General features: G+C 42.1%; 1 protein-coding gene across 2 annotated transcripts in view; it reads right to left on the bottom strand.

Annotated features, from left to right (window-relative positions):
* MPPED2 (metallophosphoesterase domain containing 2) overlaps positions 1 to 25,206 on the bottom strand; it is a 323,138-nt gene that overhangs the window by 3,862 nt on the left and 294,070 nt on the right. For both annotated transcript variants that reach the window (XM_077460864.1, XM_077460865.1), the window contains exons 5-6: positions 17,849 to 17,964; positions 365 to 478 (exon numbers count right to left, since the gene is read on the bottom strand). In XM_077460864.1, the coding sequence (XP_077316990.1) occupies positions 365 to 478; positions 17,849 to 17,964 (230 nt within the window). The remainder of the gene's footprint in view (positions 1 to 364; positions 479 to 17,848; positions 17,965 to 25,206) is intronic.

A 25,206-nucleotide genomic window follows, 5' to 3' on the forward strand; every position in this document is an offset into this window, starting at 1 on the left:
TGAGTGACTGGTGATAATGGGTCTGCAGAAGAAACTGCACTTCTGTGATCCATAAGAGAAGTATAGCCAAAAAACCTTTAATCTCTCTCAGGAGCTCAGACTGAAATGAATGATATAAAGATTTCATTACACTGTTGTGGATTATTTTGGTACTGTATAAAAAAAAAGTATTTAATGTATATAAAAGTTATAACAGAAAGGGCTCATAAAGTCAGACACCAGCCGTAAATCTCAGTCACAATAGTAATTTGGAATTTGGGATTTACCATGAAAGCCTGGGCAAGCCAATAATTTCAGAAGGTCAAAACTCAATTTTTGTTTCAAAAATTCCCACTAATATTCCTTTTTTTTTTGTGCTGCTCACCTTCATGGATTCCACCAAAGACATGTAACTTGGGCCTGACCCTCCTTTGCACCGTATTGAGAAGTTCTACACACCCAACCCTTTGCAACTCCTTCGGAACCCAGTCCCGGAAACCTAACACAAAAAGAGCAAAGAAAAAAAAATATTAGACAAAGGTACACTTAATATTCAGTAATCAGTGAGCATTTTACTTAATTTTGCAGACAGCGATAATTTACCATAGGTTTATTATACCATCTGTAAGATCACACCTTCCATTAACGGCCAGGAAAATGCTTTTAAGGAACGTTCACTTTGCCTTCATCAGAATGTTGCATTTTTGGGGTCTCTTGGATGTAATGAGCATTTTCTTTTTCCTTGCCCAGAGTTTGATTTATAAAAGTAAGGGTTATAGAATTAACTTTATTCCTGAGAGTTTCTTTCAGTTTCTTCCCGGCAGTAACCTAATTATTTAGCCGTTCCCTTATCCTCTTCTCTCATTTCATTCCTTTTTTTTTTTAATTGCATTTTTTTTCTCATTTACCGGTGAAATATCAGAAGAGGTGTTTCTATGACACCACCGTATAAATTCACCCGAATGTTCTTTGCTTTAAGCTATTGTTAAAGGGCTCAGGCGTCAAATCCCACTGCAGAGGACATCTCTCTCCTTCATTCTGGGGAGCTGACCTAGTCTCTGCAATGGGGAAGTCACTGAGATGTAATGGAATTTAAGGTTTTCCTGCAGTAATATGGCAAACTCGGAATGGTTATTGTAAAAGATTGACACCTATCCTCATTAAACGACTAAAAGCTTCTAATGCGTAACATGATTGGTAATTTCAATTGATTTGCTAACACTTTGGCAGTGGAACCTTTCTGCAGTTTCTGGGCAAGGAAAAAATATAAAATACTTCCTCTAATAAGAACCATTATGGAGCTTTTGCATCACTGCTTAACTGCCAGCATTTTTTATGTAACACATACATGATAAAAATCTGATCAATGTTGTGATTTTATTTGAAATTAATCTTCTAATTATAAATAATACATCTTCTAATTAAAAAAAAGGTTTGGTTTTACAATATGCATTTTGATATACAACATACATTACAAACTTAACACCAGGAATAAAAAAGAAAAAAAGTACCCTTGCAGTGGGGTCTCCTCGCTCTGCAAGGATTAAATGCTTGTTAAAGTTGGAAGTTCAGTAAAAATCTAACTAATCCTAACACTATTCCCACCACCCCCATTGTAAGACCTTGTAAAAAAAAAAGACTTGCCTATTCTGAAGTCGTTCTGTTCACATGATCGGGTCTCAGTGCCGGCTTCAGTGTAGAGGAGGGACAGCCGACAACCGGTGCCCCATAGCAAGCCTATGGATGATGTCACCGCACACAGGCATTTGTAGCTGTTGTCGGCAATCTCTTCTCACTGAAGCAACAGCTGTACAGATCATGTGACTGCACCGGAGCTCCCTGAGAACAGTTAAGTATACACCTCTTTTTTTTTACAGGATAAATAGAATAGTCTAAGCCCTTGTACACACGGTCGGACATTCCGACGGAAAATGTCTGATCGGACCGTGTTGTTGGATAATCTGTCTGTGTGTGGGCTCCATCGGACTGTTTACATCGGAATATCCGACGGACAAAGTTTTAGAGCTGGGCTATAAATCTTTCCGACAACATGATCTGATCGGACTTTGTCCGATCATGTGTAGAGAATTCCGATCGGAAAAAGTGCCATGCATGCTCAGATCAAATGCCTAGACCAAAGCTATTGGCTACTAGCCTGAACGTAGTCCCGTCGTAACGAAATAACGCCATCACATTCTGAACGATCAGATTTTCCAACAACTTTGTCCGACCGTGTGTATGCAATACAAGTTTCGGACAAAATCCGACGGATTTTGTTGTCGGAATGTCCGACCGTGTGTATAAGGGCTTATAATCTGGGTGGGAGTGAATTTAGCCTTAGTTCAATTTTGGCTGAACTTCCACTTTAAAGCCTGGTACACACTACTATATTTTTTTTTGTTCAACCCAGTAGGCTGAGCGGAAAAAAAAACAGCTCGGAAGGAGCCACTGTACTATGAGATGTTAGTACAGCCATCTCCCCCACTGAGCTATTGTGCTGTGATCCCCTGACAGAACACCATTGGCTGGGAGCGCTGATCAAATGCTGATTAACAGACCTTTTTCGGTCATGCTCCGACCAGCTGGCTTCTGTTTGGCCGGCTGCCGTGTACACGTGCCGAATGTCATCCATTTTCTGTTGAACTGGCTGATGCCACCCGACATTCTGCCTCTGTGTAATAGGCTTAAGTCTAAGGGTTAGAGGAATAGGCTATAATACTTGCCTCATTCCTCGTTCCCCTGGCAGTTGGTGCTCACCTCTCCTCTCTGACATTCTGGGTTGTGGGCAGGCCATCCCTGTCCTCATGTACAATACAGAGCCTTTTGCCCTGCATTGCACACAATGATGTCAGAAGGTGACTGATTTGCAGTGGCTTTGGGGGATGGGTCACACAGTGTGGCGGAAGCCTACCAAAGTGAGGAATAAGGTTAATCATTTTGGCGTATTACCTCTACAGCATTTAACCCCTTCAGTGCAAGGAAGCCCCACTGCAAGGGTATTTTTTTTAGTGCCAAGAGTGGGGATTTAAACCCTTTATCAGTATTTTCCAAAAAGAACAAAGGAACCCCTAAAGCAGTAAACTTATTCACATATAACATTTTAATCCTTTTAAAGATAAATTAATTTAAATCCAACCTTTACAGAACACACCATATCATCTAACTAGTGCTGAAAACTCTGGATATACACTTCTTTTCCACTTTATCCTTTCCTAAGGTAAGGCTTGTGTGCGGGAAGCTGGGATATGGCATTTTATAAATGCCCAATAAATGCTTGATCACAAGACAGTAGAAAGTGACTGTCGGGGGATCTTCTCTGCACATGGGTGTGAGCCTGCGTGCCGGCATGAGGGCATGTGCACGCTGGTGAGACTGGCGTCAAAGACTTCCTATTTAAACACCTCAGCTGCATAGAGACTTTGCTGTCTGATCTGCAGCTTGTACCTGTAAAACCTGTTCCTGATCCCTGTGTTTGACCCAGCTCACTCTGACTATGTTTTCTCTCTGTTACCCTGACCCCGGCTTGCCTTGTTGACTACATTTACCTCCCTACTGCTTGTTATCTTGATAACGAACTCTACTTGTAGCCTGACCATTCTCTGCCTGTCGTCTATGTCTGCATCTGATCATCTGTTACCAAACCCAGCTTGTCTGACTACGCATTCAGTGTCTCCTCAGCTCTGCACTTACCAGCCTGCTTCCTGTTCCTGTTTCCTGCTGCATCAGCTGAACTGACTACACCTGCCATTTTACCTGCTGGTCTATCCTGGTGACACATCTCCTACACCAAAGACGACCCAGGCACCCATACAAAGCCAGGATCTTGCAACCACTGTTGTAACATCGGTGGCCCTTTAACCAGGGTTGCACGAGAAAGCCTTCCCACTGCACGTCAGGCTCATCCATCAGGCACGCGACAGTGACACTGGCACTTTACAAGGGTTTATAGAAGAGCAAAGACCTAAAGTGCAAGTAACCAGATATTCAAAACCCTCACAAACTGTTCCCAATGAAATGCTAACACAGCATAGTATTCAACTTGTATCTCGTGTGAGCTTTACTATAGTCGCAACACATCAGATAATGGTGACAGACAGTAGCTGCAATAAAAGCAATTGACGCCATCCGTCAGGAGTCTAGTCCTCAAGCTGGCCAAACAAATTTTTAAGAACGTTGAATCGATATTCCAATTGTTAGTGGGTATGACATTCGCCATTCCTTTTTTGACCACAGTGGCAAGAAAATTTGAAGTAGCAGGATGAGAAATTTCTCTTGAATAAACTAATTTCACACTTAGGCGGTTTTAAGGCATTTTAGCGCTAAAAAGAGCGCCTGAAAGCTGCCTCTCATGCCCCCCAGTGTGAAAGCCTGAGTGGTTTCACACTGGGGTGGTGCGCTTGCGGGATGGGAAAGAGAGTCCTGCAAGCAGCATCTTTGGGGTGGTGTAGGAGCGATGTATACAGCGCTCCTAAACAGCCCCTGCCCTTTGGAATGAATGGGCAGCGCTTCGGAAGACAACACACACCCTTTCTTCAGCTGCTATCCGGGATTAAAAGCGCCCCGCTAGTGGCCAAAATCACAGCTAAAACAGTGGTTTTAACGGACCCGTTGCCCCAGTGTGAAAGGGGTCTAACGGTGAATGTGGTTTTCATTCAACTTATTGACTGCACTGAGAATTTTTTTATCTGAATATTTGTAAGAAAGTTTGTTTAAAAATCTACCAGTACATGGCCAATTTTATACTCTATTCTGGTTAAACCTAATTTTGGTCTTCAAAACAGCATCTAAGAAGTATTTTTGGCATGCTTCATGGACTGCAGTCCTCTGTTTGGATTATCCTCCATGGTCAACTGCAGATCAACAGACCACTAAGGATTTACAGATGAAGTGGTGGAAGGGTCAGAGGGATAAGATCATCTTTCACTTAGGCTTGGTTTCCACTAGTGTGAGGACCGTTCATATCTGTGCGACTTCTAGTCGTGACTTCAAAGTAGTCCCTGCACTACTTTGGTGTCACTTTGATGCAACTTGAGGTCCATAGACCTTAAGAATACACAGGCATTGCTGGAAGATGCATAAAAATTTGCGGCAAAAAATTGCACGACTTTCAGGTCATAATAGTGGAAACTTAGGCTTAGAGCTTGTTCACACCAGCAAGCCATGCTGAATGCACTTCTTCTAATGCCGCGTACACATGGGCGGACTGTATGGCGTACTTAGTCCGTCAAAACACATTTCAGCGGACAGTCCGCTCGTAAGTGGGCTTCAGCGGACTTTTTCAGCGTGCAGTCTGGCGTACTAAGTATTTCGGATTTTTCGAAATTCTGTCCGTCGTACTTTGGTTTTAGCGGACAATCCGCTCGTGAGTAGGCTAGTTCGACGGACTAAGAATGGCGCATGCTCAGAAAGGATTTACACGGCGGAAGGGTGCTTTGCTGTGTATTGGACTTCCTATTTCTAGTCCCGTCGTACGTGCTGTACACGTCATCGCGCAAGCTTTCGACGGACTGTTTGTGCATCCGTGTGTGGTCAAGTCCGTTCAGTCGAAAGTATGACGGACTGTCCGTCGGATTGTATGACGGACTAAGTACGCCATACAGTCCGCTCGGGTGTACGCGGCATAAGGTGCAGAAGGAGGAACAGTACCGTCATGTTGCACTATTTATTTCTTTTTTTTTCTAAGAACGTTAATTACATGTCAAAAGTGATATTTGTGATGTACTAGGTTTTGTTACAACATGCTATGCTGAAAAACGTAGTACCCGCAGAACTTTTTTAATGCACACCCCAAAATTGCCTTGTCTTTGCATTGGACCCAACTCTTACAGTGTGAACAGTGCTACTTTGGCGTCTCCCTCCAACATACTATATGATAATGAAACTAAAATCAATCAGGAAAGAAGAATAGACTAAAAGAACATTTATGTTCAAACACCTCTCTGTTCATAGGGACCATGAGATTAATATCTTAAGCCGCGTACACACGGGCGGACTGTCTGGCCAACTTAGTCCGTCAGACAATCCGACGGACAGTCCGTCATACTTTCGAATGAATGGACTTGACCACACACGGATGCACAAACAGTCCGTCGAAAGCTTGCACGATGACGTGTACAGCACGTACGACGGGACTAGAAATAGGAAGTCCAATACACAGCAATGCAACCTTTCGCCGTATAAATCCTTTCTGAGCATGCGCCATACTTAGTCCGTCGAACTAGCCTACTCACGAGCGGATTGTCCGCTGAAACCAAAGTATGACGGACAATATTACGGAAATTCCGAAATACTTAGTCCGCCAGACTGCACGCTGAAAAAGTCCGCTGAAGCCCACACACGAGCGGACTGTCCGCTGAAATGTGTTTCGGCGGACTAAGTTGGCCAGACAGTCCGCCCGTGTGTACGCGGCTTAAGACTTATCTGTAGCACCCCCTCCCCCATATTATTGAGGCTCCTCTGATATTGAGTCTGTCTGATATAATGATGACACACTGAAAAATATCAGATAATCTAAAAACAGTGGGAAGAGGATCCCCTGCGTCTGTTGAGACCATACAGTATATTGCATTATATAAAGAGAATCTGTCATGTTGCCAGTTCAAAAAAAAAGTGACAAGGATATGTAAAAAAATTGAAATTAAAAAGACTACCCTTCCCCTTTAAGAACAAAAAGTTAGACAGAATGGACTTGCAAAGGTTAAAAATATCCAACTCTCGGAATCTGAAACCTAGACCTAGCAAGGAAGTCACTGCTAATTGATGGCTCTTAGAGTTTAAGAGGCACTTAGTTCTACAGTTAATGTAGAGAATCCATAAAAATGAACATCAATTACTACGCAAACTGCCTGTCTGGAAGTGAGAAGAATCATTTCGCAGATGAAGCAGGTGAGGCGTTTATATACGAGGTGTCCAAATCCGTACCTCGCAATGTCACAGGATCTTTATTGTGCATGTAAGAGCGTAGACAGTGCCAGTGCACTCTACCCATAATTCCATCACTCTTTGTGTCTGCAACTAGGCGAGAAAAAGCAAGCGATGGACAATGGTGGGTAACAAGTCCATCTGGTCAGTTTTGCCTTTAGTTCTATTTAAATGATTGGCTAATACAGTATATGTATATAAACTATCCAAGATTTTATTTATTTAGAATTGATATTGGCATTATGTATTTCCTTATAAATTTTTGATAGAATATTCCTTACTCGTTACCTTAGCCAGTTCATATAGTCATCCCCTTTGTACACTGCCATACTGAGCCATTCATCTGTCCCATTTACCGATCTCATGACTTAATATTTTCTATGCTTCTTAAATCTATATTACTTGATTAGACAATGAATGCCTCAGACTTATTTTCTGTTATCTCTTTTACTAAGCGCTCAAATAAATATCTGTGAGGCAGATCTATTCTCAGTGAAACAAATGGCTATAAATAAATATATTGACACCACTTCAAATTATTGAGCTCTGTTGTCTAGACACTCAAACAATTGGGACAGTTGTGCTCTTTCAACTTTGCTGGAGCATTTGGAGGAGGTCCTTTTCTCTTCCAGCATGACTGTGCCCATGTACACAAATCCAGATCCTTAAACATGGTTTGATAGTTTGGTTGGAGTATCTGTAGTGGTCTGCACCAAGCTCTGACCCCAACCCTATTGAATACCTGTGGGATGAATTGGAACATGGACTGTAGCCCCAGCTTCCTGTCCAACATTAGTACCTGACCTCACATATTCTCTCCTAGCTAAATGGGCACGAATTCCCATACACCATACACTCCAAAATAGACATGTGCAATTTCGGTCCAAATATTAATTTCGGACACATTTTTGGTTAGGCAGAGATTTGGATGTATCCGAACCACTGAATGAAATAGTAACACATTTTGTTGAAAATTTGTTTAATTTAGTTTTGTATATCCGTTTTCTAACAAATTACACATTTTCAGAAGGACTGGAATTCGGATCAATCGAAAAATTGTCAACCGATTGGAATTCTGTGCGAAGAATAGCTGGTTGTTAAAGCAGTTGTATACCCCACTTTCACATTTTTACCTACAGGTAAGTCTATAATAAGGCTTACCTGTAGGTAAAATGAATATTACCTAAACTGGTTTAGGAGATATTTACCTTGCATGCAGCTGCTGACGGCAGTGGTGCATGCACTCTATAGGTCCGGCGGATGCTGCCGTCAAATCAGAGCTCCTTGCTGGAAAGAGGACTCCCTCGTGCATGTGCGGGAGTACCATAAGGGGGCAGGGGAAGGTTGGGACTTTATATGAAGCATGTAGTCTGCAGGGGCAACCAACTATTAATAGTACCTGCTCCCTTCCCCCTTATGGTAGTCTTATTAGACAGAGATGGAGCTATATGACCTAAATGGTCTTTACCTCATATAAAGTCCCAAATAGATACTTTACTTCTCAAAGCATGTGCGGGAGTAACGTCATCGCGGCTCCGGCCACTCACAGGCTAGAGCCATGAACTCATGGTTTTGGGCCATATTGGTATTTTCCCAGTCAACTTTTATATACAGTACAGTATATAATACATTGGGAAGGCAAACACTATTTAACCCTCAAAAACGCTGCGTGTTGTCAGCCTAGAACAGGACCTAGGAGCTGAGTGCAATTCTAGCAAATAAACACTTTTCTGTACTTGACGAATCTAAAAAAGTAATTAAACACAGGACAATGTAGATTTGTATTGTATTGTAGAGATATACAGCATATGTTTTTCTTTGTATTTTTTTTTCCTGACATACAATTTAATGCTCAGGGGCTTGGAACAAAGTCATATAGGTGTGATGAACAGGTGTCCACAAACCTTTAGCCATATAATACACAGTATGTAGATGCCAAGATATCTATGGCTGACTCTAGGTCCTCTTTCATATGGGCAACTGGGGGAAGGGGGGAAGGGGCAGGTAAAACAGGCAATCGGGCTATGGTTTTACTGCCTACCTAAAGCCTACCATACAGCTGTAGGGGGTTGTTCAGATACTGCAGCGACTATAATGCCGCATGTCATGTTGACAGGTGTCACATTTCAGGTAGACAAGTAAGAACTTAGCCTTTTTATGCTTTTTGTATTATTCTTCACTACCTATTAGACCAGGGGTCTCCAAACTTTCTAAACAAAAGGCTGGTTTACTTCCCTTTAGTGATTTCCCAGTGTTCAGCATGAAGCACATAGTGCCGTGGGGCTGAACAAGCACAGTCCTTGGATTGCACCATCCGGAATTTGCAGCTGTCTGAATACCTCAACAATGCCTGCACTTTATAGGACACAGCCATTATTTGTCTCACAATTTTCTACCTGGCTCATTTGATTTTTAAATTGACTGTTGTCGAAACCAGGTGGTGCTTGCAGGGCTACTCATGGCTTAATTTTCAGCCAATTAAGCATGAATTGGCTAAAATTCAAGCTGTGTATGGCTAACATTAAAATGGACCTAACTCCAGACATATTTCTCATGTAAAAATCTAATTTCAGTAGTTCTTTTCTTTTTAAATCAGCACAAGGAACGGTACATACTTTAACTAGTTGCAGACTTTGGACGTACTACACACGCCCAATAAAACATCATTATTGTACACAAGGCATGTGAAGCACATCCAGCCTCCCTGCCCTGATTCTGGGACCCCACCTCCAAGTATACTGTCATTTTCAGCTGTGAATAATCATAGCCGACATTACAGTATGCTCAGAGAAGAAGTCGCCAGCTCTAGCTGTCAAAAAAGCAGTCTGAATCAGTGTTTATAAACAACACATACAAAGATACAAAGTAACATATTGTTACTTTTGTATATTTTTGTTCATTCATCTACATATCAAAAAGGGATCTGCAGATGATGTCTGTTAAAGAAACCTAAGAAGTAAAAAAAACAAAAATTACGTTTTTAATAAAATTTTCCTCTGTTTGACCCCTTATTATCCCTTAATTTAATCTAATCAGCCCTAACTCCTTATGCTCTGTACAGACGATCGGAATTTCCGACAACAAATGTTCAATGTGAGCTTGTTGTAAGGAATTCCGACCATATGTAGGCTCCATCGGACATTTTTTGTCGGAATTTCAGACCAACAAAATTTGAGCTGGTTCTCAAATTTTCCGACAACAAAATCCGTTGTCGTAAATTACAATCATGTGTACACAATTCTGACGCACAAATTCCACGCATGTTCGGAATCAAGCAGAAGAACTGCACTGGCTATTGAACTTCATTTTTCTCGGCTCATCGCATCGCGTTGTATGCCACCGCGTTCTTGACGTTCGCCATTTCCGACAACATTTGTGCGACTGTGTGTATGCAAGACAAGTTTCAGCCAACATCTGTCAGAAAAAATCCACGGTTTGGTTGTCGGAAATTCCGATTGTCTGTACGCGTCACTTAATATTCAAAAAACATGCAAATGAGGTGAAACAAATGACAATGTAAAAAAGAGAGAGAGAGAGAGAGACAAATAATTCCACAGTAGGGTACCAAACTAATCTAAAAAACTCCTAAATATTAACATAGTGAAATGATAAACATAAAACACCCAAACATAATGAAAAGTGTCCATGTGGCATATCCAAAAAATATATATGCTCCCAACATATGCAAATCAATATGATAATACAGTCCAACTTAATGTCGGTCTGTATTACCATATTGATTTGCATATGTTGGAGCGTATATATTTTTTGGATATGCCATATGGACACTTTTCATTATGTATGGGTGTTTTATGTTGATCATTTCACTATGTTAATATTTAGGAATTTTGTCAATTCATTTAGCGCGCTACTGTGGAATTATTTGTCTCTTTTTACGTTGACATTTGTTTCACCTCATTTACATACTCACTTTTCTTGCCAGCAGTTTGGACTTGAATGGCTATGTATTGAGTTATTTTGAGGGGTCAGCAAATTTGCACTGTTATATAAGCTGTACACTCACTACTTTACATTGTAGCAAAGTGTCATTTCTTCAGTGTTGTCACATGAAAAGATATAATAAAATATTTACAAAAATGTGAGGGGTGTGCTCACTTTTGTGAGATAATGTATATATTTACACATTTCCCCATGGGGCAAGATTGGCTGGCCCAGGCTCTCAGTGGCTCGCTGAGAGGCTGAACCAAGTGCCGGTCCAAGGTTCTGCGCAGATCCCTACCATATGGTTGTGATCTTTCAATAGCCTGGACTGGCTCTGTGATGTCAGCCGACAGTGGGCTTCAGCCTACTGTCTGCTGAAAATGGGCCACAGGAGTATAGAGCAAACTGCACTCCTGTGATCCACAGGAGAAGTACAGCCAAACAAGTTTTGGCTGTACTTCTCCTTTAATGAGAAATGCAGTCAAAATGGGCAATTGTCTTCCGGCTGGCCACCCTGCAACCCACGTACACTCATCTTCCCTGTACTCCATTCCTCTGGAGCTCAAACCCAGTACAAGCTCCATTTAGGACCATCCACAGGGTTGATGGCAACGTCCTCTTTGTCAGTTGACCATGTCTGGCCTGGAAACTTGCTGGTCAGGCTGCAACACTGCATGCTGGAAAGAGTTCACATGCTCTCCCATACCTAGCAGCGCTAGGTATTTGAGATAGCTCCAATGGAGTGTCAGAAGAGCACGTTGAAGGAGAGTATAAATGGATTTGTGGGTAGGTGATTAGGAAAGTATGTTACTTACCGTAGCCCTGAATGGCCATATTTTGAGGAAGAAATTGTTTTTAAAACAGCTAATGGAGCAGATTATGTAGATACTACTATGTTTCTGGGCTTGGGGAATGAAAAGGTTCATTTTGGGAAGACCATCAATGGTGGGGCTGTAATGGTAAAAAGTCTACATGTAATTCCCCATGAATGTCTAAATTATACATATTAAGCTAACCTTTAAATATATTATTAAATTAGCTCTTATAATATCTCCTATCGCAAAAGGGGTAACATTTTAACAGACTGGCACATTTAAAGTGAAAACAGAAGAGCCCAGTTTGCCGCAGCTACACAAAATCTTAATTTTTTACACAGCAGGGACTCTTCAATAAAAGGTAATTAAGAGAAAATGTGCTTTTATATCCCCAAGAGAAGAACTTGTTACACTACAGTGCTCTATGCAGATTTGTAAAGGTAGAAAAGAAATCTGGAATAACAGCAGTATAAGCGTTATAAGAGGCCCAGGAGAAAGACAAACACTCTGCAGCATTATTGTTACATGAGATGCAGCAAGAATCAAGTACCAGAGCGAGGCATGCCAAGTGTATTTATTTGTGCGCAATCATCTACTGGATATACCCATGGAGCCAGATTTTGTCTCTCACACTCCCTATAGAAAAGAATAGGGCCATGCCTAATGCTGCACAACCTTTCCAAAGAAAGCATCCTTACTGGATCTTTGTTGTCCTGCACACGCACACTGCGTTCACATTTTCTCCTATGGGGGAAAACCATGTTCTACAAGACCACTAGAGGTTGCCATAAAGACAGTTCTCTATAGGAAAGAATAGGGTCACACCTATGGACCTAGCAAGGATGTTTTCTGAAGTGAATGTGAGGAATTTACTAATGAAGACTCGTAAAGTTACATAAAAGTACACTTTCATGTGGCGATTATTCTTCATGAGTCCTGCTGAATTTCTTGGTAGGCATTGCGGTCTATGGCCAGGTCCAGCACAGGAAGTTCTGGAAAATGCCAAAGGACATAAACATCCTGCTGGCACTGGCAACTTTTCTCAGTATACAATACGGTGCAAAAAGTTTTAGGCAGGTGTGAAAAATGCTGTAAATTAAGAATGCTTTCAGAAATAGAGTTAATAGTTTATTTTTATAAATTAACAAAATGGAAAGTAAATGGACAGAAGGGAAATCAAAGTCAAATCATTATTTGGCGTGACTACCCTTTGCCCTAATTCTTTCATTTCTATGTTTTAGTTCCTATGTTTTTCGTGCATAGCTGAGTCACTTAGCCTTGTTTCCATTTAGGAGGTATGGCTTTTTGGCAGCAATTTTTCCATGAAGACCACTTCTGGCCAGACTTCTCAGGACAGTAGATGGGTGTACTTGGGTCTCACTGGTTTCCACCAGTCCTGTGCTAATGGCTTTGCTGGACATCTTCTGATGTAGAAGGCAAGTAAGCTTGATGTATCTTTCATCTGCTGCATTAAGTTTCCTTGGCCGACCACTGCGTTTATGGTCCTCAATATTGCCAGTTTCTTTGTACTTCTTCATTAGAGCCTGGACAGCACACCGTGAAACCCCAGACTGCTTTGAAACCTTGTGCCTGGGAGAGACCTTGCTGAGGCAGTATAACTGCCTTGTGTTGCTGTGCTCACTCTTCTCAAGGTGTATGACCTGTGACATAAAACTGTCTTCCACAACCTCACGTTGGTAGTAGAGATTGGTTAATCCTCACCCAGCTTTAACCCCTTGGTGCCGGCTCCCATAGGCCCTTTAAGGTCTTTAGAATGCCAGGTGGCAGGGTGGGGCGGGGCTTATTGGCATGTGACCACCATGAGTGGCTGTCACTGTGCTGGGCACGCTCTCTTGGTACAGCTCTACTGGTGCTATTGCACGCAATGTCCGGCCGCTGAGATGCCGTATATTTATGTGCGCTCGGCTCCAACAGGTTAAGCATCCTACACAGCTGTTTTTGTTCAAGTCAATGACTGTACTTCAACCTACATATGACATTGATGATCATTAGCACCTGTTTGGTGTAATTGGTAATTATACACCTGACCCTAATCCTACAAAATCAATTACTTTGTGCACGTGTACAACGTGTGTAAGTGTAAGAATTGATGCTGGTTTGAAGCCAAAAGGTAGTCACACCAAATGTGAATTAGCTTTAGATTTTTCTTCTGTTCTCTCACTTTGCATTTTGTAAATTGAAAAAAAAATGACAATTAAAATATATATTTTTGAAAACATTCTTACTTTACAGCATTTCTTAACACCAGCCTAAAACTTTTGCACAGTACCATACATCTGAGGTCCACCAATGTATTTCCAAATCTTCTAGGGCAAGTAGGAAAGTTGTAATATTGTACTAAAAGAGCACTTATACTTTAAATTAGGTTTTAATGGAAATCTACACATTTTAGACAGATGCAAATCAGCTAGCAGGCTTTCCTTAAAATATAAATTACGTTTTTGAAATCTCCGCATAATAATGTCACCACACTTTAAAATAACAGCGAGAGAACAGGGAAATAATAAATAACAGGCAGAGAAAAGTAGGTCTTGGCAGATGAACAAGTCAGATGAGGTTTAAAAATGACATTTTGATGAGAGGCAGTTGATATGCATACAGAGTACTGTAATATCATTACCTAATTAATATGAAATTATGCTTCTAAACTCTAACATTTTCTTTCAGCGTTTCAAACATCCCTGAGTGATGAGAGCAAGCTACAAACGAGTTTTCACTACACATTAATAATGTAAAGACACTGGAATGCACATATAAGTTTTCACTTTGTGATAGATATATCAGAGATATATACAGAGTAATGGTCAGAGGCGTAGAGGTTATTTGGTCTCGTTCTCATTCCAAGGGCAGTGGTAGGGCATTGATAGACGTCAATATGATTAACATAATTGGTTTAAAGCAATGTTCTTCTAAGGGAAAAAAATAAATTTTAGACAGTTGTGCACTTTCAATTTTGTTGCAACACTATGGAGAAGAAGGAGGTAGTCCTTCCCCCGGTGATGTCAATTGTGACAAAATGCGTAAAGCGGAGCTTACGCTTGCGACGGCACCATGCAAGCCTAACCTAGAATTTTTGTTAAAGCTAATCCTGGGACCAGTAATTTCTACCTAAGTGTCTATATCTAATTAATTTTGTCAGTTGCTAGCTTTTTTTTTATTTAATAAATTGGTATACAGACAGTTTTACACTATGCGGCCCTCCCCGCCCCAGTTCTGTTTTTTTGTATGTTATGATGGAGAACCCTATGTTGTTTCTTGGGAGACTGCAATGACCATTGGTAATGGAGAGAGAGGAGAGGAGAGAGAGATTCCCATTACAGATGATACATTATTTGACAAAGCTTTCTTGACTCTTTTTAAACAAAGGGTCTACATGTTCCAGTAAGAGCCCATCCTGTCTTAGGGCGGAGTTACACCTGGGTGTCCCACATTTTAGATTGGAACGTTTTCCTCACATCTGATTTTCTCACCTATCTTGGATGAGACTTCTTTACCATAATGGACTTATTTTGGGACTTTTATTATACATTTTTTTGGTTTTCTTTTTCATTCTTTTCAGCATGATTTATTGCATTAATAATTTGCGCGGCAAAGAAAATATGTAAAGCTCTGTCCTGTTTGATTTCTGAATCCCACTGTGGACATTGCCTGTCACTTTCTGTCCATTAGACACAGCATGAAGTGAGAGTAAAGCTGGGTACATAAGGATCGTAATTTGGCCAGTACAGCAGGGGACCTGCCAAATTTTGATCTGTGTGCAGCCCTCTATGTTCAACAGAAGTTAGAACGGCTGCTGTTGAACACACTTGCTAGGAAATCTTATTCAATCAGTAGCTTGTAACCAATCAGATGCAGTGCTTATCAGTGGATTCTCATATTGGGAAGAATAATTTAGCGGAGAGGATTCCTGCATCTACATCGCTTGTGTGCAAGGTCGTTTTTAAGGCAGGGCAAAAGGGGCAGCTGCTGGGCCTTGTCATTGTTGTGAGGCCCAAAGCAGCTGCCTCATACTTGCCAACTATCCTGGTTTAAATTCCCTCGTCCCTTGAGGTTTTAGTCCCGTGCTGTGTCCCAATATCTCAGTGTGAAGTACTGCTACTAATGCTTCCCAGCTCTGCCCTATTGTTGTGTACAGATGACTCACCTGCAGACTCTGTGTTTACATGTAAATTACCAGTATACACATGTAAATAGCGGCAACATTCATATGTAAATAGTGATGGCCGGCAGCATTAATATGTATATCATGCCCCCCTGAGGTCATATCCACAGTAATCTCTAGCAACCAATCAACAAGCAGAAATCATGTGCTGTAACCTCTAGTAACTAATCAGTGAGCCGTAATGTGTGCTGTAACCTCTAGCAACCAGTCAGTGTGCGGTAATGATACACTGTAACCTCTGGCAACCAATCGCAATAGCTGCCTGATCTGATTCAGTAAACTGATTTTGAGTCTAGCTGCAATTTATTGTATATCTCAGAGCAGGTGGAGAGTGAAACTGCATGTGTGGGGGGGGGGAGAAAATGTTTGCCCAAGGTCCAATCAATATTAAAGATGGCCCTGCTTGTGTGGATGGGGGAATCTGTTCATTTTTGTTTAGCCTGAGATGGAGGAGAGTGGCTGCCAAGAACTGGAGAGAGATGAGCCAGCTAGCAAGTAACTTGAGATGGGGAAGGGCCCAGCACACTGATATAAACCAAGGAAGGACATATGTGACTGCAATGTACACAGATGTACTACCGGATATACTTCCGCTGCTGTGTGTGACATCAGACACTGCCTACCCTAATTAGACACTCCCTCGCAATTAGCAAGAAGGAGAAGAAGAGCTAAATGCGATTTTGGTAACAAACAATATTTCCTATATTAAGCTGGCCATCCATGGCTCACAATTTGAACAATTCAAGCTATATTGTCCCTAATGTGTGCCATGGGTGATCCTGTTGGCACCCCCTGGCTTGGTTGGAGAATTATTTCTTGGGTGTTAAATTGATTGACCGAACAGTGACATCGGGTGCAGTCACTGTTTGGGTACTCATGTAGCCATGAGTGTGGCAGCCAGTCCATAAGGGACGCCACCCCCCTAATCTCCATGTGCTGACCCCTAATCTCCATGCCAGGCGCTGGAAGCATAGATTTCTACACGCCTTAAAAAAAAAAACACGATTAGAGCCTTGGGCTCTTATTGACTTCAAGAAGATTGGGTTCGGGGCACAGAGCACTGCGCCCAGAGCCCACCCACTTGTGACATTAGCAAATCAATATTTGCTATTGTCTTCCAGCTTCTCCTCCCAGCCAATCAGGACAGGAAGTGGGTCTTAAGACCAGATTGGCAAGGAGGAGAAGTCTAGGAAGTTGTGACCTGGATGGGGTAGGTCCAGACAGAAAAATGGAGCACCAGCCGCCACTGGTTGCAGCTGTCTGAATCCAAAAGCTGGCAGTGGAGATTCCTCCATCCACAGTGTTTAGCATGAATTTATTAATTTACTATGAAATCTATGTGTATGGCTAGTCTAAGAATGTGTTTATGTGTCTTGTGTTTCATAGCTACCAATTCGAAACTCAATGTAAAAACTCGCACCTCGAAGTCCTTGTGGTGTACCTCTCAACTTATTATCTAATTACAGGTACACTTTAAATAATCTTATGTTTCTTTTAGGTGTTTTTCAGCCTTCCCACCACATTAATGCCTTCTCTTCTCTGCATTCCCCATGCTGTTTTCTTTGCAACCCAGAAATGATGACTGATGAATGCAGGGTACAGCACACACTCTGCAGGCGCAGTCTGCTGCCAGGCTTAAAAGGAGCACTTAGATTTCTGCCCATCCACCAAAACCATAAAGCCTCTGAATTGGGAGCTGTTACCTGTCAGATAAATACAGTTAATAAAACAAATGACCGAGCTGCAAGGGCTGCACAACGGCTGTGGATATCCATTTAATTCTCCCCGGCTCCAGTAAATCAGAGAATTTAATTTAAACAACACCTAGGAACTCTCAGGATCTGCTGGGTTTAATTATCATGCAGGGCTCCAGTAATAGCATCAATTTTTTTTTTATTCATTGCTTGGCGTTCAGGGGAAGCTGGTGGCCCAGAAAGGAAGATTCATGCTGTGTACATTAAAGCTGGCTCCCGAGTATGTGTTAGGTGACGGCGTGGCTTTGACTTACCAAGGGGAGGTCCATGAGTCATTAGGATGTCGATGCCCTCTGGGATAAGGTTCCACTTGTCAAGTAAAGATTGGCCCCTGGGAAGATTAAATCCCCATCCGTTAAACCACGGTGTCCTAGAGGAAAGAAGAGCATTTTATCAGCGTTGTGCCATTCCACGATCATTTGTCATGTTGCCGCAATGTTGCCACACACAGAAATGCAGAATATTCGAAGGGTTTTGTTTTGAATAAAGGTTGTAAAGGTAACAGATTTAGAAGGTTTCTAATGATTAGCTGTATGGACAGAGATGTGTGTTATGCTCATTAGTAAACATTTTTTTCACACCTGTCCATCACCGGCTTCAAATTCTGCCAGCGCTGCCACTGGCAATGATGCATTGTAATAATCACATAGCGACAGAAGGCGGAGGCAGCAAAAAGAGACTGAGGGCTATGGAAAGATGCGACTTAAAGTGGTGTTGCACAGAAAAAAAAAATCATCAAAATTCCTAAAAAAATATTTGGATTTTTTTTTTAACTCACCTCTAAATGCCTGTTGCTAGGGGGGTCCCTCGTAGTCTGCCTCCTTCAGTGCCTGGGCTGGTGACGTCACTTCCCCTCGGCGCAGGAAGGGCTCAGCTCTGCCCCCTCCCTCCTGTCAGTCATCTGGGACACGTGACAGGTCCCAGATGACTGCGTGGCCAATCACGGCGCACGGCGCCGCTCGCGCATGTGCAGTGGGTGCCCGGCTGTGAAGCCACAAGCCACAGCCGGGTGCCCACAGTTAGAATGCTGGCGCAGCCGAGCGGAGGGGGGAACGAGTGGGGCTTCGTTCCCCCACATCGCAAGTGTCCAATTATTAAAAGTTAGCAGCTGCAGTATTTGTGCTGCTGACTTTTTTTTTTTTAAGGGGAACTCCTCTTTAAAATGACATCAACAGTGAGCTGCAAACTGTTTATTCTGCTCAGAGCACTCATTTTGGGTCATCACTGTAAATTTTGCCTAGAAGCAATTTAATTTTATATACGCAATTTACTGGTTTGCCATGCCCTCTTTTCATGATTATGGTTCCTGTTAAGAATTTTAGATGCTCTCTTTAAAGGCCATTTGTAAGTCCCGCTGTGCAATCAGTATTCTTGCTGAACAACCACTATAAGAAAAAAATAATCCAAATGCAAAGTATATGGTCTTTAATAGCATGCTAAAAGAAGAACTCTTACCAGGAGTTAGAAATTTTGGGGTTGATTTAATAAAGGCAAATAGACTGTGCATTTTGTAAAGTGCAGTTGCACTCTGTAAGTTATAGGTGCTCCAGAGCTTAGTAAATGAGCAGAAGCTCAGCTGACTTCCATCATCCAATCATGTGCAAGCAAAAACACTGTATTTTTTTTCCTTGCAAATGTTTGGGTTTTCTTTCCAAAGTAAAGCTTTACCTCATTTACAAAGCTCTGGAGCAACTGCACTTGAAGAGTTCAACTGTGCTTTGCAAAGTGCACAGTCTATTTGCCTTTAGTAAATCAACCCCGTTAAATCTTCCAGGAGACCCTATGCACAAAGCACACATCCTCGTTAAAGTGATACTAAACAGACTGGGGGTTATTTACTAAAGGCAAATCCACTTTACACTGCACTTGCAGTGCACCTGAAAGTACAGTCTCTGTAGATCCGATAGGGACATGCAAGGAAAATAATAAACAGCATTTTAGCTTGCACATGGTTGGATGATAAAATCAGCAGAGCTTCCTCTGATTTCAGATCTTCCCCTCAGATCTACAGCAACTGCACTTCCAAGTTTTTATTGTCTCTTCTATTTTTGTATATGGATGATTGTGCTGTGATTATTTTAATAAAAATTACACCTAAGCAACTTTTTCCTAATTGATATACAGAAGAACCTTGGATTACGAGCATAATCGGTTCCAGGAGAATGCTTGTAATCCAAAGCACTTGTATATCAAAGTGAGTTTCCCCATAGAAGTCAATGGAAACTAAGATAATTCCTTCTGCATTGACTTCTATTGCATGCAATACCGCATATGGACAGGGGTGGGGGGGCATGAGAGAGCCTTGGAAATACTCGGGTACAGCTTGGCTGAACTCTGAAAGGTTTGGAAACACTCAGGAACAAAGTATTTCTGAGTGATCCTGAGTATTTCCGAACGGCTCCGAATCTTTCTAAGTGTCACCTGTGACACCTCTGGCCAAATGCGGTACTTCACACCCCATTAGCTTGAATTCTGCTTGTATTGTGAGACAACACTCGCAAACCGAGTCAAAATAAAAAAAAATAAAAAAGAAAAGTTGCTTGTCTCTCAAAACGCTCATTAACCGCGTTACTCGTTAACCAAGGTTCCAGTGTACTTATTGATATGTGTCACAAGACACAGATCTTTCCCCGCCTGTTTGCAGGGAAACATAAACAGGAGGAGCTTCTAGTCCTCTGCTGCTGGTCAAATGTTCAAAATAAAAAAAACTGCCTTTGGAATACAGAGTAAAGATAAATAATATCAACAATAAACTGTTTTAAATTGTAATACAAATATATATTTTTTCCCATACAAATATATATTTAAAATGAAACCTTTATTATTTTTTGGCAATAACATGGTGTGTCACATCCCTCCAGCCTGTGTCTTAGAGTAAGAGGGAGGGGAAGCCTCCATCAATTTACATGTAATATCCCACCTCCATTTTGTTAAGCTGGTTAGTGGGCATGGAGAAGGAAGGAGGGAGTGGGTTGTCATTTGCCACTATGTATAAGCCCACATGTGTGACTCTATAATCACATGGGCTGCTCAGAGGTGATAGGGAGGAAATGCTCAGCATAGAAACTCACTGAAAACTGAGCATGTGCAAAGCTGCCAACACTGTTTTACAAAATCCATAGCTGAATTGGGAACTTGGACAGAATGGGGGGATAGAGAACAGCAAGATCAACCAGGTATTTTGCAGAATACAGAAAACAAATCTCACAGTGACTGAGTGAATAGGAACAGTATGTAATACAGATTTTTTTTATAGTCTTGTATTTTGCTTAAGTGGCTGTAGCCACGAGGGTGACCTAGACCATACAATCACATATCTACAGTTTATTTGTACCAGATATCGGTCTTGGCTAAGAAACCTTTAATTATATCACAGGGTCTTGGTGTGTCTCCTGTGGCCATATGGCACCTCCTTCCCTGCACTGGGCAGACGGCATTGTCGGTGGCAAGTAGGGGCATATTGGCATGGCAGTTATATCAATAGTGGTCTTCAAATCCCCTGAAGAAGCCCCAAGTGGTGAAACGTGTCGGCAACACATACCACAATATTACTGTCCATGTAAACACACCATTGGATCATGTAAATGACATGTGTTGGATTTTAACCTGTTTGATTTTAATCATGTACAAATAAAAAATTATTTTTTTTACTATAAAATGTTCTTCTGTTACCTCTGTGGCACCAGCAAAATCCCACTAAAATCCTTTGCTCTGTGAGCTTTTTTTATAGTTTTTTTTTATGATGTGGGTTTAGTGACACTTTAAAAGCGATGTTGTAGTTTGAAAATTAAATACAGTTTTCATTACTGACAGTGTTGACTGTAGCTCCACCCTAGGCTGAACCCCAAATACTGGGCATTCCTAAAAGTTCCAGCAGCACTGAAGCCACACCTCCCTATCAGTTCTGCAGCTCTCTATGTTCTATTTAATATTAATATATGTCTGTTTTATTATTTTTTTTCTTTCTCAGACTTGCATAGAAGAATCTGTTTGCTTGTTTGCCTTAGAAACAGACAATGTTTCACACTCTCTCAGGCCGCGTACACACGGGCGGACTGTTCGCCCAACTTTGTCCGCTGAACAGTGTTTCAGCGGACAGTCCGCTCGTGTGTGGGCTTCAGCGGACAGTTTCAGCGGACAGTCTGACGAACAAAGTTTTTCGGAATTTCCGTAAAACTGTCCGCTGAAACTTGGTTTGAGCGGACAGTCCGCTCGTGTGTAGGCTTGTTCGTCAAACTAAGTTCCGCGCATACTCAGAAAGGATTTACACGCCGAAGGTTGCATTGCAGTGTATAGGACGTCGTTTTCTAGTCCCGTCGTACGTGCCGTTCACGTCATCGCGCACGGTTTCAGCGGACTGTTCGTTCATCGTGTGTGGTCAAGTCCGTTCATGCTAATTTTAAGGCGGACTGTTTGTCAAACTGTTTGACGAACAAGGTTGGGCGAACAGTCCGCGCGTGTGTACGCGGCCTTAGCCTTTTATTTGTACAAATGGAGCAGAGAGGGCATAGGGATGTGATGCACAGCAAAGAGGGTTGCAGATGTTCAGTTTGCAGCATTCAAAGAAAATGGGAGTTGTGCGGGCTCTGTGTTCTTTGTGTCTGCACAACCCCCTCTTCCCCTATGCCTGCCAGAAACCCATCTTCTTCAACTAGCATTGTCAGACAGTGGTGGGCAATGGGAGGGACTAGTTATCTAACAAGGCTGCTTTGAAACCACAGCACCAATTTAAACAAGGACAAGTGCTCTATGCACAGGTTCTGGTTGGGATCTTAAAAATTGGATAGTGGTGCAGCTAGAATAGTATATAAAATAAAAGCAACAGTCCATCAAAATAGTCCTTTTTAGCTTGCAGCTCTATGTAAAGGATAAACAGTCCACTGTGTCAGGGCCAGCCTTGTAAGGGAAGTAGAAGCAACCTCCAAGCATGCACAAAAGAAGAGAAAAACAGGCGCCTCTGAGCGTAGACTGTAAGCACTTAAAGAAGATATAAGCACAATAAAAACTAACAGAGGCATTAGTAAGCAGGCACATGTTGATCCAGTATTAGACGCTGACATCCATCCAGGCTGTATGCTGTTCCCGTGACTCACATAACCTCTCGCTATGGCCGTCCTGGCCAGCAGGATGCTGCTACGATCGTGTAGAACCAAAACCAGTCTACGCTCAGAGGCGACTGTTTTTCTCTTCTTTTCTGCATGTTTGGAGATTGCTTCTACTTCCCTACACACGATCGCACATTCCGACAACAAAATCTATGGGATTTTTTTCTGACAGATGTTGGCTCAAACTTGTCTTGCATACACACGGTCGCACAATGTTAGTCGGAAATTCCAAATGTCAAGAACGTGGTGACATACAAGACGTACGACGACAGGAGAAAAATGAAGTTCAATAGCCAGTGCGTCTCTTCTGCTTGATTCCTAGCATGCGTGGAACTTGCATCAGAATTGTGTATACACGATTGGAATTTCCAACAGCGGATTTTGTTGTCGAAAAATTTGAGAACCAGCTCTCAAATTTTATGTGACGGAAATTCCAATGGAAAATCTCCGATGGAGCCTACACACAATTGGAATTTCCGAGAAAAAGCTCCCATCGAACATTTTCCTTCAGAAAATCCGACCGTGTGTACAGGGCCAGTTTGGTTGTCTTTTACTCTGGCTGCTAAGCGTGCTGGAAAATCTTTGGTTTGTTTGTAAGGTTCATTATATACCTGGAAGTCTGTGGCTACTGGGCAAATTAGCAAAGCACGGGGGCACTATTAAGATACAATCAGATGCTGGAGGGTTCCTGCTATACAGAAGAACTGTTGCTTGTGTTACCCTGACCTGCTTATACATTCACTTTAAAGAAACTACAGATGGACAGAGACAGTTTACTCTCAGGGTAGGATTTATCACGACTGCTTAACTGTAGTGCTATTTGTAATCTGACAAGGGTGGAAGAATGCGTGGGGACAATTCCTTGACTCATCTTTAACGTGCATAAGCTGAGAACGTTTTCAGATCTACAGAATCATATAACACACTTTGCTAGGAACAAACCAACTGTAACACAAAACTCACTACCTGGGATTGTCATATGGTCGATCCTTCATATGTGACAGAAGAGATGCAAGTAATCCACAACAGCAGATAACATCATTTGTACTAATTCAGAACCTCACAGAGGAGAACGCAACCTTATGACAATTTTTTTATTTTTTTTTTCATTTTTGTGTAAAGTAAAGCAGACACAGAAATGTTGCAGCATGCAAGTATGTTACATTATTTTCATCTTCCACTGACCACCAGTGTAAGGGGGCCTTCTCCACTAACAACCTCCAATGCAAGGGGCACATCTCCACTGAGCCCAAACCTATGAGGACACTTCATGGCTGACCACCAAGTTAAGGAGACACTTCATGACTGACCACCAACATAAGCAGCACTTCTCAACTGACCGCCAACTTAAGGATTCATTCCTCCACTGACCACCAACAGTCATGGAAATTTCAATGACTAGCAATGTAAGGGGGCACGTCTCCACTAATTGTCAACATATGGGGACACTTCGCTACTGACCACCAACATACTAGGACAATTCACGACTAACCAGCAATGTGAGGGGGCCCATCTCCACAGAACAGCAATGTACAAGGACACTTCACCACTGACCACCAGTATAAGGGGGCATGTCTCCAATGACCACAATGCAAGATGAAACTTCTCCACTGACCACCAACATAATAAGGTACTTCTCCAATGACCACTAATATATGGGCAGACTTCACCGACCACCAATGTAAGGGGGCACTTCTCCACTGATCACTAACATATGGGAATATTTCAACATGGAACATGGACCAGCAATTTAAGGAGACGCTTATCCACTGATCACCAGTATAGGGGGGCACTTCTCAACTGACCACCAACATAAGGGGAAATTTCACTGACTACCAATGTAAGGGGCCACTTCTCCACTGATCACTAACATATGGGAATATTTCAACATGGAACATGGACCAGCAATTTAAGGAGACGCTTATCCACTGATCACCAGTATAGGGGGGCACTTCTCAACTGACCACCAACATAAGGGGAAATTTCACTGACTACCAATGTAAGGGGCCACTTCTCCACTGATAGTCAACGTATGGGGACACTTCAATACTGACCACCAACATACTGGGACACTTCACCACTGACCAGGAATGTAAAAAGGGCCCTTTTCCACAGACCAGCAATGCATGGAGACACTTTACCATTGACCACCAGTATAAGGGGGCATGTCTCCACTGACCACAATGAAAGATGGAACTTCATCAACAACCAACAAAATAAGGCACTTCTCTACTGACCACTAACATACAGGGATACTTGTCCACTGACCACCAATGTAAGGGGGCACTTCCCCACTGATCACCAACATATGGGAACATTTCAACACTGACCACCAACATATGGGGACCCTTCACGACAGACCAGCAATGTAAGGAGACATTTATCCACTGACCACCAGTGTAAAGAGCGACTTCTCCACTGACCACCAACATACAGGACCACTTCACCATTAACCACCAATGTAGGGGGGCACTTCTCCACTGACCACCAATATACTGGGACACTTC

The sequence above is a fragment of the Lithobates pipiens genome, unplaced genomic scaffold (genome assembly GCF_037356315.1).
Source record: "Lithobates pipiens isolate NorthernLeopardFrog02 unplaced genomic scaffold, aLitPip1_a1.2 Scaffold_10, whole genome shotgun sequence".
Lineage (NCBI taxonomy): Eukaryota > Metazoa > Chordata > Amphibia > Anura > Ranidae > Lithobates > Lithobates pipiens.